The sequence below is a fragment of the Zonotrichia albicollis genome, chromosome 2 (genome assembly GCF_047830755.1).
Source record: "Zonotrichia albicollis isolate bZonAlb1 chromosome 2, bZonAlb1.hap1, whole genome shotgun sequence".
Taxonomy (NCBI): Eukaryota; Metazoa; Chordata; class Aves; order Passeriformes; family Passerellidae; genus Zonotrichia; species Zonotrichia albicollis.
The window spans coordinates 61,068,194-61,083,663 of NC_133820.1; the positions used below are offsets into that span (position 1 = coordinate 61,068,194).

Genomic DNA, 15,470 nt, shown 5'->3' on the forward strand with positions numbered 1-15,470 from the left:
ACTAGGGTTGTTACTGGCATTCATGTCTACTCCCTTCTACATCTTGGTTGTGTAGATCAAGCTCCTTTGGCAGCAATGGCCTCTTTAGTGAGAGAGCCCATAGTGCTAATCTGGTATTGGCCACAAAAGATTTGTGTAGCTTTACTAATTTCTACTGCAAACAAACAAACAAAGAACAACAGTGGCCGCCTACAGCTTCACAAGGAAAAAATGAGAGTCCATAGCAATATTTTCAGAGCTTTCTCTCTATAAAGGTCCAGTTATTCCCTGTGAGGAATTATAGAATCATTAAGGTTGGGAAAGACCTCTCAGATCATCAAATGTGACCATTAACCCAGCACTGACACGTCAAAATGTTCACATGTACCCAAGTGCCACATCTACAATTTTTTTAAACACTCCCACGGATTTTTACCGCTTCCCTGAGCAAACAAAGTATGTGATTTAAGGTTTTTGTCTTAGTGTTAACATGTCATGGCCCAAGAGACCAGTGTGCTGAATTACTGACATTATTGGGAACTTCTGAGGACTAACAAAAAGAAGCAAATAATGATACATTCCCATTCAATAAGGGGTGCTGTGCATTTCTTACAGTGGCATCTGTCTGTGCCACTAGGAGTCTCCACAGAGAGCTGAAGGGTGGAATACCTACCAAGCTGCAGGGCAATTCACATCCAACAAAATACTTAAGGCCTGGCTCACAACATCACCAAAAACCTGAGAGCTTGCATGTTTCTCTGTAAATCTGGTTGTTTGATCACTCCTTCACATTCCTACCACAAGAAAACTTCACAGGCTGAGTCTGTGAAAAGTTCATACAGTCAGTGTGACAGGTAAACTCTAGAGAGGACTTCTCACGTTAGACTTTAGAGCCCTTCTCATCACTGCACTTGTATGAGGGAAGGGAAGAAACAGTTAAGAACATAAATGAGATAATACAGATTATTTTCTAAATATTACTAAACCAGTAATATTTATACATTTTTAAGAAACCTTCACAAAAAACAAAATTAAGCATGAACAGTTCAACATAAAAAGGTAAAAGTCCCATTGCCTGGCAATGCTAGGAAAAAGTTCATATCTAATCAGAAGTGGAAGTTCACAGCCATTTGTTCTAAAGACAGTGTTGTGTTTTAAATACAGCCTTGAAATTAGTGTCTTTATTAAACTCTTAGTACTAAAATAATAATAATAATAATAGTAATAACAATTACACTTAGATAGCACAGACAAAGCACAAGATGATACATAAGCATAAAAGTGCAAGTTATAACCTAAGTCAAAGTGCCTACTGGTCAAACAAGTTCAAACTATGTTCAGAGAACAAGCATAAACCAGACTAAGAACAATCCATGCCTTTTGCTTTCCGTCTCATTCCCATCAGAAGTCATTGCAGGTAACACTGATAACAGTCTGAAGTGACATCAATTCCAAATGAGAGTACATGAGAGGAGAGTCAGGCCCATGTCTTGATGGAAAACTGATCCTCATTTCCTCTGTGCAATGCCAATTAATCCACAGGCTTTGCTCTGAATATCCGAGCACAGAGAAAAAGAATAATAACTTGGATGCCACATTCAAGGGAGGCAGAAGCAGCATTTAAGAGCAGGGGGTACATCAAGCCCTTGTCTGTTCCTCTGGAGTCACACCCCCCAGCTGATTTATTGACTCCAGCCATAAAAAAAATGACTAGGAGGAAGTTTGGTAACACTGCTCTTCATTTGAAAATTAAAAAGACTACCCTCAGAAGTATGATTTTTCCCTTCCTGTTCGTCTTATTTTTCTACTTCAGAGATAAAATATCTTTTACAATATCAGCTCATTATTGTGCTCATTCCCTTTAAAGGCAAACAGCTTAAAAGATCCTGTCAGCAGAAAGGGGTGGGATGAGGGCAGAGGCAGACCTTTTATTAAACCTTTAAAAAGATTTCTAACTTATTTTGAAAGTGAGAACAACAAAAACCATAAAACTCCAGCAAAGGAAAGCTGTCACTGAGATTAAGCAGATCCAAACTCCGCCATCCATTTTTCATACTTCTCCAGGTCTGCGGCAGAAACAGATTTGGAGATTTTCTTCAGAGCCAGCTCAAAGTCCCCCTTGGTAACCGGCATCTGAAGCTCTTCTTTAGAAAGTGCACGAATCTCTTCTGGAGTTAAGCCATTAATACGTCTTCTCATTGCCATTAAAGATGCATCCCTGGAAACACAGGACAATGCATGGCAGCTAATTGCTAGCAGAATGTGCTGTAAGCCTATGAATTTTGATTGTATACTCTTGCTAGAAACCAGTGGCAGGAACACTTAAGACAGCATTTATTTACCATAGAAGATGCAGTTCACATCTTCCGTAGCTTCCATGTTCCCAGATCGCTACATTAATTCAACATAAAGAATGCACTGGCACCAAAACCCATTTAAGCATATGGTAAATGTGCAGAGATAATTAAAACTATAAAACTGAAAACCTTTTACAATGATTCATGGAGATGAAATTTTACAACTTTAGAGCAGAAAAGGGCAGGGTGGGAGACAAACTCAAAAGACTTTTTTTTTAAAGTAATCTGGATTTTTACACTGCATTTCTTTTAGACTTCAACTTTCTCCCTGCAGTGTAGCCCCAAAGGACAGTCAGCAAGGGTTAAGAGTGCAGCCCAGCTCAGCTGCCTGCTTGTCCACAGCACCTGGATGTGTGAAGGGCAGAGCAGGAGGCATCAGACACAGCATCACATGGCCCTGCAATGCTGAGGCCATGGGTGCCTGTGGCTCCTCATGCTCTGCCTGCTCTGTGACTCCTCCCCAGCTCAGATCCTGCCAGCCTGGCCCACCAGCTTGAAGAACGCTGCTCATTTTCTCACACTGTGACCCACAGGCAGTCTGAAATTACATTTTCTTTTTCCCTGGGTTTTTCCCAGCAAGGGATAACACAAGCCTTAGGGAGAAAGGTAATTTCACTATTACGTGACACACACCGAGTTTTCAAATCCATGGAGTGATTTCACATTTTCAGGAAGGCAGCAGGAGGAGAAGAAAAAAGATTCCCAAGCCATACTCTTACATGATCAGTTTCTTTCTCTTGACAGGATTCTTAAGGGACATAGACTTCCTTCAGATAAGTTTCTTCAAATACCTACCCTTCACCAGAAAAGACTGATTTGTCAAAAATGAAATAAATTGTGGGAACAGGACAGAAATAAATTAAATACTAATATTATAATCTATATCCCCCTTGGACCTAGAAGATTCAGGAAGACACCAAGATTCAGCTACACTGGGGGCTGTCCAAACATGCAACACATAGAAGTCCCAAAGAAGTGTTCTGTGAAAGGAATTTTTTTGGATTATGGTCTAGCTCTTAAACTAATGGAATTTTAAAAAAACCTCAACAATCTGCTTTGCACTACGTTAACAAATGCAGATAACTACAGTAAATGCAGCCAATTGTAACATGAGATTAGCTCAGATAATTTTTTTCACTTCAGGTCCAAGAAAAACACATCTCACAGAAAGACTTCATGGTATTTGGACCACTCCACGTGACAATAATACATGAATACAGTAAATAGATGTGGGCCTAATGCACAGACACTGTGAGCATGGCTTCAGCTGTAGTGGGTATTGCCTTTCATCATATAATGCAAATGATGACTTCCCATGCAGTTCTTTTTGCAAATTAAGGGAAATGTGTTACCTGCAAACATTAGTGATGTCAGCACCAGAATAGCCTTCAATCTTCTCTGCAATTTCTTCAAGGCTGATATCAGGATCTAGTTCTACTTCCCGAAGATTAATCTTCAGTAGTTCTGCTCTGCCCTTTGCTAGAACATAAAAATATTTGTTTGAAGACTGGCAAGAGCTACACTAAAAAAAGATATAAACACAACCTAGATTTTTTCAGTGAAAAGTATGAACAAAAGAATTCAGTATAAGAAAAGAGAGAGAACAAGTCATAGTGAAGTGTGCAATGAAATACAGTAAAGTATTTGGTTAAATGCAGCATATTAAAACAGCATGGTCGAGAGATATTTGTCAAAGTGATCTGTCACTAAAAATGTCTGTTATGTCTCAGGTGATAAAGCATTTGGTCGCATATTACCCAAGGGCACAAAAGCACAATCCTACAAATTTCTGTTTCTTCTCACATCCCTTTGGATCCACTCCCTGTTCGAGGGTTTGACTGAATATTATTCATAGGGTTTCATTAGAACTACAATAAGGATTCTATTAGAAAAGCTTCAGACAGCACAAACCCCTTAACAACAGACTGAACTTTAAGCATACATTTAAGCAGTTTATTCAGCTGGGACCCAAGAAATCAGCTGAAGTCTGATAGAAAACAGACACATTAATAAACCTATATTAATATATTTTCGATAGAAATGTCTTGGTATCCCACTTTCCTACCCAGATGCAGTGTGCACACAGTGATAACCAGCTGTGTAAATGAGCACTTATGCAGTCAATTAACCATTCCTCTTGCAGGGGGCACGTGCATATGTGCATTTGGGTGCACATGTTAAGCAGCCTAAGCTTGTAAGAGGGAATACAGCTTAGGGCTCTGTATTACTGTGCACAAGGGTGGGAAAGAAGAGCATGACTGGTTTCCTGGCTTTCACTGTACAGGAAAAATATGCCAGCTCAGCATCTTTATTCCCCAAGTGATCAATTTTTATGACCTATAAAAAAGGACAACTGCAACAGCAGAAGTAGCAGGAGGAAAGGCTAAACATCTTAAAGAAATGTCCAGTAAAATACATTACGTTTTATTCATTGTTGCCTCTAATTCTTATTTTTTTAACTTTTGGGGAAGGAGAAATACAAAAGAAAATAGAAAGCTTCTCTAGAGCTGCTGATTTTGTGTGCTTTGCAGAACTGTCAAGAGCACAGTTATCCATCACACACAACTGGCACTAGCTATAAAATGGGGATTTATTATTTAGAGGGCACAATGTACACACAGTATACCTGCAGAGAGTATCCTGCATCAGAGAACATTCTTCTAATTGTTGCTATGGGGCTAAGCAAGTCTGTGCAGCATTTTGAAAATTAAACACTACAGAATATATGCTTGCATCAAATTCCACAATACACGGGTGCATATATGCTACCATGCCACTTTTTCAGTTAAAATGCCTGACTACATCAAATCACACAACACAGTTATGAATGCATCACTAAGACTTGCCCAGAGTAGCACAACATTCTTACTTGCAGAACAGATACAACAGAAACTAACACTGGAAATAAAACCAGATCACATCTCCTATGTTGTCCAGGGTGTAATACACTGTGTTAAAAACCAATCTGGTTTAATTAGAAACAAGAGGAAGAGCTGATAGGATTTTAAACTAATTGGTGATAAAGACAGGCATCCTGTTAGGGGCTGTTACTGCCTGTAAGCTGCACAGACAAGCTGTAGAACTATTAAGTGTCCTTTAACCTGCTAAACTCAATCACAACCACTGTCACCATGGACATGCATCTTGTTATCTTGACTGCTCATGCAGGCAGATGAGGCATCCACTGTACCAAGAAGAAAGGGAGCTATGCAAACTTCAAGTGATAGGAATCTCAAAATTAATAGGACAGGTGAATGACAGCTAGGAAAGACAATACAAGCTGAGATGTCTTAGGGCAGGAAAGCAATCAGCCTGCTGCATTCTGAGTGACTGGAAGCACAGTAATAAAGGCAAGCAAGCAGTGATTTGCAATGAACTAAGCCTGTAAGTGAAAATTCATGGATCTACTTCTTTCCATTTGTCTGCAAGGGCATGGAGTGCATTTGCAATATTTGTGAACATGTCCAAAGGCTGCCTTTGATGATCACTCAAGGGCTGGCTGTTAAACATTTAAAATAATTCCAGGCTCATTAAAACTAACTCTCTTTCAAAATATAAGAACCCATCAATGGCTTGCAATGAAATGCCACAGCTCTTTGTTTTTCAGCCCCCAAGCAAGCAGCATTTCTCTTTTTTCCACTCTTCAAAAATAAAGCAATCCAGACAAATTATTAACCCCTGAATTACACTGCTCATCACAAAACCATCAGGATTCCTTACAAGTACAACAGTCCTGCAGTTATCCTAAACTCATCTTGTATAGAGAGGAAAAGAAAATGGTCTTATCAAACACACCTGTGGGCAAAGGTATATAAATCCTCTTCTCCAGTCTTCGTCGGAGAGCTTCGTCAATGTCCCAGGGAAAATTTGTAGCAGATAATACCATAACCATCTTGGAAGGGTCATCGTTTTCCAGAGCACCACCTACCCCTGCAAGCACAACAGTTCAGAGCAATTTTACTCCAGAGCTCTTATTGACAGACATGCTTGCTGAGAAAGACTGCACAGACAAACATAGCCTGGACAAAGTTAAGCAACAGCTCTCTATAGTCCTTTCCAAACTTCCCATAGCTAGGTGTCACAAGACCATCATTATCACAGAGAGAGGGAGAGTTCATTATTTTGCTGAGTAAGAGGAGGGCTTTCTTGGACACTGCCAATAACACAGCAATTTGTGAGTGTAGCTCTACTAGTCCCACTGCCAGTGCTATCTCTGTCGAGTCTGCTCATAGAAGAAACAAGGAGTCACTCAGCTTACCAAGTGAGGACTGCAAAGAGACCAAAAGCTTTCCTATCCTGAGCTTACCACAATGAACCTGCAAATTTGAGAACATTTAAAATAGTAGTTTATATACAGCAGTTCATATAGCAGTTCATGATAGCTGCAATATAAAGGTGGCTATCAAACCTCTACACCATACAATATTCCTTAGATGGTCATGCTTGCTGTGTGCACCTGCACAAAACAGGTACTACATCTGACTTAAAAGGGTAGTATCAGCTGCCATCATAGAATACAGCAAAAGCAGATCTCACAATGGGGTTCCACAATTGGAGAGTCTAGCAAAGGGCAGAATTTTGTTTAAACTGAATACAAATTAAATACCTGCATTAAACTGCACAAATCTCCATTATCTGCTTCTCGTGCAGTCTGTGTCTCTTTAATATGTGCTTTCAAGTCACCCTAAAAATAGTCATTTTAGAAAAAATAAAGCAGAACACCCTTTTCAGTTATCTGTTGTTGAACACTCCAAAAATAAACTCATCTCAAGTTGTGCTTCATTTTTCTCTCATGCATAAAGCCAGATTTTCCAGATGGCTCGAGTTCTTACATTCCCACCTGTAAAGAAGCAGCATCCCAGCCCCAAAGCCAGATCTAAGTCCTTGTTACCATCCATTTGCACAAGCAGCTCTGACTTGACTCTGCGACTGGCCTCGTGCTCGTCAGACGTGCCTCTGCGGCTGCAGATGGAATCTATTTCGTCAATGAAGATCGTTGTTGGCGCATAAAACCGTGCCTTTATTCAAATGAAAACACCACTGTTAAGGCTGCTCAGCAAGCACAGGCCCTCATCAGACCACAACCCAGCCCTGCTGGACATACTGCATACATATCTTCCTTGACTGTCACAAGGGAGGAATTCAAGACCTTCATTTACAAACTGTCACATGCTGAGGTTTATACACTTTGAATTGTACTCCTTGGGTCAGTGTTGGTTGGGTTGCCCCAGCAAATGACATTGGAAAGGGGAAAAGAAACACTGCCACAATAGGATACTCTTCTTGACACAATACAAGCAGTTTTCACATTCAGGTTTTAGGCTGGTGAGGGCTAGGCATAAGGGACAGAAGGGAGCTCAGCAATCCTAAGAGACTCAGGTTTTAGCTGTGAATATTGCAGTAGTGCAGGGAGGGTCCCAGAGGTGTAGCCTACATGGATATGTCCTTCACACACCCTACATGATGGACTGCACCCACAGCTTCACTGAGAGGCTTGTGACCATGATTCAGAATAAAAACAGAACAAAAACACGTATGGCTTCTAGAATAACTGTTCCAAACCCCTTCCAATTTCAAATCTACCTCACATGGGATTGTTACCTCATAACCAAACAAGTACTGAATTTCTGTTGAGGTCACAACTCTTGATTTAGTCTGGAAAATGCTATCCTAAACATGGGTGATGAAGCATTTCCTTCTTAATCCTCAGTAACATACCATATGTGGTAACCCAGAAATTATGTTTTTCTAATTGGTTGAGGGGATGTCAGTTCAGTGAACTCCATGCTTCCAGCAAACTACTGGAAAGGCAGGAAACCAAGAGTGCTGTCCTTTCTCACCTGAATGAGCCCCAGAGCACGTCATGGAGGACATACCATTTCAAACAAGAGGCGGACCAGCTTCTCAGACTCGCCTCTGTACTTAGATGTCAGTGTAGAGGAGGACACGTTGAAGAATGTTGTCCCACACTCTGTAGCAACAGCTTTTGCTAGCATTGTTTTGCCAGTGCCAGGAGGACCAACCATCAGCACACCCTGAAAGGTGAGAACAAAGGTAATGAACAACAAATTAAGAAAACTCTGTCATTGGTACTTTACATAACACCTCTATATGAACCAAGATCTGGATTAAAATTAATAACATAATCCTCCTCAGTGGGAAACAGAAAAAAAGTATCCTGCTTTTGAGGACAGTGTGGAAGTGGTCTGCCATTCTTACCACTCCACTGGAGTAAAAACCACAAAAGCCAGTACCTGTTGCTTGTGCTAACACCTAGAAAATGGACAAGAGATTTACAGCCTTGCTCAGCATCAGAGTCTAGACTTGAACTTAGGCTTTTCCCAGCTCACAAGGAGCTGCACAGGCAGATGAAGATGGTAAACTCTGTTTTTGGAACAAAGGCCCCTTCACGAGAAAGTTTCACAGAAACCAAAATACTTATGCAGTAAGTTGTGTTTCCTCAGTAAAGAAATTTTCTACAGAAAAACAATTTCCCAAAATATCCTGACAATATGTATGAATCTGGTTGATGTGTACACTTGCATGAGAGCATTCACTGAACACATCAGTTTGTTTTTTGCTTAATCTCCCGATCTCAATGTTCCTACGACCACACTACTGCATCGTAGCAATTTCTGGATGCAACACCGTTCTCATCATGTTGGATGACTAGACTGCACTGCTATTCCTATTTTACAGATAAGCAACTGTGGCTCATGCAGACTACTGCTTAGTCCCACAAAAGCCTAATCTGAATTTCAGTGATTATTCAGAAAGTTTTAAACTAGAAACAACTCTTATATCCACATCATCAGACTATCTTTCCATCTGTGGTCTGTGAAAGAAAGAAGCACACATGTCTGCAGCTCAGCACATTTACCCATCATTACACAAATAGTTTTTTGGTTTTACACACAGTTCTCTCAGAACTCATGTTAAGATTGTATCACTGAGATGGGTTAATCACTCTTGATAATACTACTAAATACAGCCATCTTTATGGGTAGTCTTTCCAACCCTTTCAGCAGCAGCACTGGAGAAGGACAAAACACTGTTCCATGCTCTACGCAGTGCTAGTATTTTAAGTAAATCAGTGAAAATGTAGTGCTCAAGCAGCTTGGGGTTTTTTTCTCCTCCCAATTGCAAGATCTTATTACATGCTAACATGAGTTTCCTAAAATTGTACTGTATTGCAAGGGTAATCAAATTAGCTAGAGTTAGAATTGCACATCATAATGTGCTTTGCAATTAATAACTTACATAAAATGCCGCAACAATAAAATATCTGTTAAATGCAAGCCATATAGCAAATTAGATTTCATCTGTTCCTCACAAAAATCTATTTCAAAAAGCACAGAGAATGACATGGAAGAGATCTATAAAAACAAATCAACCGGGAATACAATTATTCAAAAATGTCCCATTCAAAAGCAATAGCCTCTCTGTATTCCATTTTCCATTAACTCTTAATACCTTTATTGCCATTTAATACTTAGCTAATGCAAGCTCAACATACATTCATCGGTAAATTAAATCAGAAATGTTCACACGCCATCTCTACAGCTAACAGTCCAAAGTCACTCCTCAGGCTGTCCAAGGTTTCCTAAGCTCCAGAGCAGCAAGCATAAAAAGCAAATGGACTCTCTTTTCTCCCCGTGAACACTCAGACATTCTGATTTGAGATGCTGCACAGTTATACTGATATTACAGCAATATTGCAAATGTAGCCCGGGAGTGACTGGGTGAAAATTACTCAGCCTGTAATATGCAGGTCAGAGATGACTTACTGCTCTCTCTGAGCTTCAAATGTGTTCATTTAATATTTTTTTTAAAACTTCACCTCAATTCAAATCACATTCAAAGCATGTGTTTGATAAACTGTGTTTAGTGCAGGACCTGGTGATGTAGGGAAGTGATGACATTTTTGGGATTTTGGTTCAATTCCCCATTATTCTGGAAGGTCAAATCCTGGCTTCAGGTACACATGCAAAAAGTGAAACCCATCCATTGCTTTTCACCTCCTGCTAAGTACTACAGGAAGCGTTACCCTGCACGTGATACTGGTGGCATTATACATGTGCATAACACAGGTGCAAAGCAGCCACACCAGGTGTAAAGCCAGGGGGAAAGTAAGGTCTCAGGGGATAGAGACAGTAGAAATATCAGTTAAAAAAAAAAAAAGAAAAAAAAAGAACTTGAGTTCACAGCAAAACAAGATGTGCATGGCTGCAAACAGAAACACATAGGATCAAGTTGCTCTTTCTACAAACTAGGAGGCTGCCACTTACTATTTAAAATCCTTGACAAACACAAAGACTTCTTTATTCTTCCTCTAAGGCTCTGTTAATCCAAAGTATTCCAATAAGAAGCTGAAATGCACCGCAGGGAGTAAGTGTTTTGATGAAATCACTGCAGGGTTACTTCTTGTTGTTGTAACAATCACTAGCAGAGCAGTGGGAAGCACAGTGAGCAACCAGGCTTTCTTGGCACAAAACATTTCAGAGAAACAGAAAGAGCAAACCCATGGACACTCAGAAACCCGCGGCTGCAACTACACAGCACCTGTATTGAATCAGGGAAGACAGCTGGCTCCTTCAGACAAGGCACAGTTGTCTGAATACAAGCACAAACTGTGAGGGCTGTCTTGGGAATTGTTCTCAGGGGAGTCTGAGCATCCAAAACCAGCTTCGGCTGCCTTTTTCCCTGAATTATTGTCCTGAATTCCTAGGCTCAACAAATGCCTGCTGCTACACTGATTACTGCAAGAAACAGCCTTCCCTTCAATACTTTTCATCCTTATAGCACAGTCAGAGGTCAACAGTAGGGAAAATACATGCTGTTCTGTGTGAAAAATAAATTCATGAGAGTTACAGCTTCACAAGTCACCAGGGAAAAGGCTAACAATGAAGACTCTTCATAGCCTTGTCAGAAATCAATTTGCATTTCAGACTGAAGAGAGGAAATAATCTTAGAATCTTTTCCATGTCTACAACCACCTGGTTTTCAGAGGTGACACTGCTCAGTAGGAAAAGGTAGTCTTGTGCAAAGAGATGGAGACTGTAACTCTTTAAAGGACCAAGCTGTTGCTCCTTTATCCCCTGCCACAGCACTTGTAGACAAGGTCAGTGGCATTTGTCACATTTCCTGCAGTCTGCTGAAGTACCTGCCTTAAAGACAGATGGCCACTGCCTCCTCTATGCATGCTAACAGGCAAAAAGAAAGCAGAGCAGATCTTTATTCCATTAGAAGATTTTGAACACTAGACAGATGGGGCCCCCATAGTCAATAACAAGAGTATGGATCAACTTCCTCTAAGCCGAGAAGAAAGAGATTCAGCTATTCAAAATACTCTAAAATCTCACCCTACACATTTAACCCACAACATTTAGGCTCTGTCCAAGATGATGGCTCAGTTAACCCTAAGGTTAACCACAAGGCCACTGGTACTGACCACAAGCACTCTAAGTGCAAAGGCTGGGGCCAGGTTTGCACTGAGCATATGTTTGGGCTCCCTCCCTGCAACTCACTAAAACTCTGTAGCAGGTCTCAAGCAGCAATCTCCCAGCTCCTGCTGAGTCTGACCTAGGTATAAGCCAGGGAAGCACAAGGACCGATGAGGAAAAGACAGAACAAGTGTTAGCAGAGCAAGATCCAACACACGCTGCTGAACCAGCATACTGAACAGGAAACTACTCATGCACACAGCATTCCCTACACACGCCACTTCCTTCCACACTCAGAGCAACAGACAACTTGCAAGTCTCTTTTCCCCAGTAATGCTTCTCAATAACCAAAAAGGCCTTGTGTTGTGACTAGGTATTTCCCAAACAAGCATCAATCCATTCCACATTAGAAGCAAAATGCTACTGCTTGCTGTTTACAGAAATGCTCGCCAAACTCCTCCCTCCTCTTCCTTCTTAGCTCTAAGCAAGGCCCAGACTGGGCTCACTTCTGGTCAGTCACCCTAGTTCAGTCCTATATCCTTCCTGCTGCCCTGTCTGCAACTCCTTCTCCTACTCTGAATTTCCCACTCCAGCTGCAACTATGCCCAGCTGCAAATCTAAGTCACCAGGCTGGCCCCCTCTTTCCTTGCTTCCTTGTACCATGCAGGCTGCAGTTTGCAGTCTGAGTGAGAGACAGTTGAAACGTTGGAGAAAAACAGTCCAAGGATTGCTTTCTTCTGGGAAGCGATGACAACTGGACACCATAAGCCTATGTAGAGCTGTCTGTTAAGCATTTATGCTTCAGTCAATATAATCTGTTTGCTCACATCCTCAGGTTGGCATATAGAAAGTATTATAATAGCAACAAGCTATAACTCAGTAAATAAACAGAAAATACTGTTTACTCCAAGGGCCAGATACATTTCCAGCTGTTTCTTTCAGTGCCTTTTACATGAATCATTATGAGAGGATTTAATAAACAAATTAATGATCTTTTCTTTCTAGCCCTTGCTACAGACATCCACATGTTACAGCAGGAGTCTCACATAGCTACAGCTTGCCATTTACTAGACCACCACATAAATTCTCACCTTCCAAGGTCTTCTGATCCCTTTGAAAAAATCAGGCATCCACATTGGAAGAACAACAGCTTCTCTTAATAATTTCTTGGCTTCTTCCAAATCTGCTATGTCATCCCTGTGCAAGACGAAGAAACTTGTATAAAATTCTCATACAACTCTATTTCTTCTATTTTTATACAAGAGAAATAGAAAAGCTTTTCACTTAGTACCTCTTTTAGCATGCAAGCATATGCCTCATGAGAGCACTCCTATCATACTGTGACCTAAAATTGAATCCACTTTTGGAAGACAGGGAAAAAATTATTTTCAACTCAAGTTACCCCGAGCTGCTTAATTAAAAATTGTTTTGGACAATGTGAACACCAAAGCAGTATCTTCAAAGATCTCTGGAGCATATGCTCATTTCAGCAGTACCTGTAATGAATGTACTGCACTTAATATCAGTTAGCAACAAAAGCTTAACTTTAATCAAATTAATAAACTGTTAAAGCAAAAGATCTCATTTTTGCCTGTCTGTAGAAGATTATCTTGTCTTCCTGTTTTAGGAGTTTGAAGATGGGTAATTTCTCTCCTTTCTCACACTAGCAAAAACACTTGAATTGAGAAAATCCTCATACCAATGAATGCTTGGATTCCTTGACACAATGTCTCTTTCAAGAGCTTCGATCAGGTCTTTGTCATATCCGGCTCCATCAAATTTTGGAATATCCCCATCACCAAATTCCTGGGGCATTTTCTTTCCCTAGAAGTGAAAAATCATATAGACCCATAAGAATATTACACAACTGACACATTTCCTGGCCAACCAAAGGCATGAATGTAGGAACAGCCTCACATAGGTGGCTGTGTCACAACTAGCTGAACACCAGAGCATCCAAAGCACATATTGAAGATGCTACACAAGCCACCTGTCAGAAGTAACATCTGACACTATTACCACCAAAAAGGAACAGGGAAGCTTCACACGCATTGTCTTTGATGGAGGAAAACCAAGGTTCTCTCCCTTTGTTTCATTAAAGCCTTCCTGCCCTGCAATATCTGCTTTGCTCAACTACAAACTATCCATGTCTTGCCTCTCATTTGCACGCCAGCTTCAAAAACAATTAAAATGCTTTTCAAAGGTTGTATTTATTTAAGGGCTGCACCAAAAGCCCTAAAAGAAGCTCCAAAGACACCCAGGTTTCAATAATTTTTGCAGCACACCAATGCTACATCAGTGATCAAGCCACACTCTGTCCCAAGTGGGCCAGAGCTTCTGGTTAGTATTTCCACAGTGCAGTTCAGCTGATGGGGGCGAAGTAACATTTTCCCTTTGAAGCCTTGGAGCTCACGCTCCTCCTCTCTCAGTTCTGAAGGAAATCGCTTCCCCTCCCACCATTCAGGGTGCCTCAAAAGCAGCTGCGCTGGTTTAACGGAGGGGACTGAGCAGGGAGCTACTTTAGGACTCTTAACTCAGCTTCTAAACACTATCAGCAGCAAGTTAAAGAATCCCAGCTGGCTGGACAAAAGCATCCTAGACGAAGGCGGGTTGAGAGGCAGCTGGAGACACACAAATAACCTCGCAGTGGAAAAACAAAAAGGCAGCGATTACACCCCTCTCAGTTGCCGTTTGCCCACGACGACTTGGGAGGGAGTAGTTTCTCTTCCCACTACTTTTATTTCTTGCTTCCAAGCGAACTCTTGTGTTGTTTAGTACTTCTAACTCAGCTTTTTGCAATGGAAACGAAGCTCAGAGTTGTGTTTAAGCAGAAAGCTGGTGTAAAAAATGTAGTAGTCTGGTGTAAAAAAGAAACGGCAAAAAGACACCCTGTGGAGTTTTCAAGATTTAAGGAGAGATAAAATAGAATCCAAATGTAACCATTAAAAAAACAGTAAGAACAAGAAAACAGGACAATGAAATGAAAGGTAGTTGTTGTCTGCTACATACTCCTCTTGTTCCGCAATGGACTGGCATTCCTAGTAGAAATTTTTTTCTGCACATCACAGACCACTTGGTTTATCTAGTTGCGGTTGGGTTTTGTTTTTTCCTGAGTGACACCGAGTTAAGGCAGGAGCTGAAGAGCAGGGCAGGGAGGCCGGCACACGCCGGGGCACCCGAGAGCCCCCGAGCCCGGGGCAGCCGGCGCAGCTCGGCCCGGCGGGGCGGAGCAGAAACCCAAAAATGAAACGGGGAAGGACGGCCCGGGCCGGGAGAGCGCCGGCAGCCCCGGAGCGGCCGCGGGGCGGCAGCACGGCCCCGATCCCGATCCCGCGGGACGCGCTGTGCCCGGGACCGCTGCTTCTCCTGCCCCCGCGGAACGTCCCGCCAGCGGAACGATGGAGAAGGGCGGCCAGCGGGCAGACGTGCTCTCAGCATCACCTCGGCTCTCATTGGAGTGACACTGAGCTATTCTTTTTTTCTTTTTTTCTTTTTTTACCCCCAGTTCCTTAATTAAATCAAGATTTAAAGTAGTTGTAGTTTTCACAAGTAATACGATTCTTAATGCTGGTCTCAAATTGGTCCAATCTGCAATTCTCAGTCAGCAGGTGAGCATAGACTAGAAATAATGATTGTTTAAAAATGTCACCTGAAACTAGGCAGCAGGAGTAAGCATAATTTTTCCAGTCAT

General features: G+C 41.4%; 1 protein-coding gene across 2 annotated transcripts in view; it reads right to left on the reverse strand.

The window, feature by feature from the left end:
- Positions 1-730: 730 nt before the first annotated feature.
- KATNAL1 (katanin catalytic subunit A1 like 1) overlaps positions 731-15,470 on the reverse strand; it is a 38,078-nt gene continuing 23,338 nt past the window's right edge. For both annotated transcript variants that reach the window (XM_074535289.1, XM_074535290.1), the window contains 7 exons: positions 13,479-13,603; positions 12,871-12,976; positions 8,213-8,371; positions 7,228-7,354; positions 6,132-6,266; positions 3,689-3,815; positions 731-2,197 (listed from right to left, as the gene is read on the reverse strand). In XM_074535289.1, the coding sequence (XP_074391390.1) occupies positions 1,999-2,197; positions 3,689-3,815; positions 6,132-6,266; positions 7,228-7,354; positions 8,213-8,371; positions 12,871-12,976; positions 13,479-13,603 (978 nt within the window). In that variant the 3' untranslated portion in view covers positions 731-1,998. The remainder of the gene's footprint in view (positions 2,198-3,688; positions 3,816-6,131; positions 6,267-7,227; positions 7,355-8,212; positions 8,372-12,870; positions 12,977-13,478; positions 13,604-15,470) is intronic.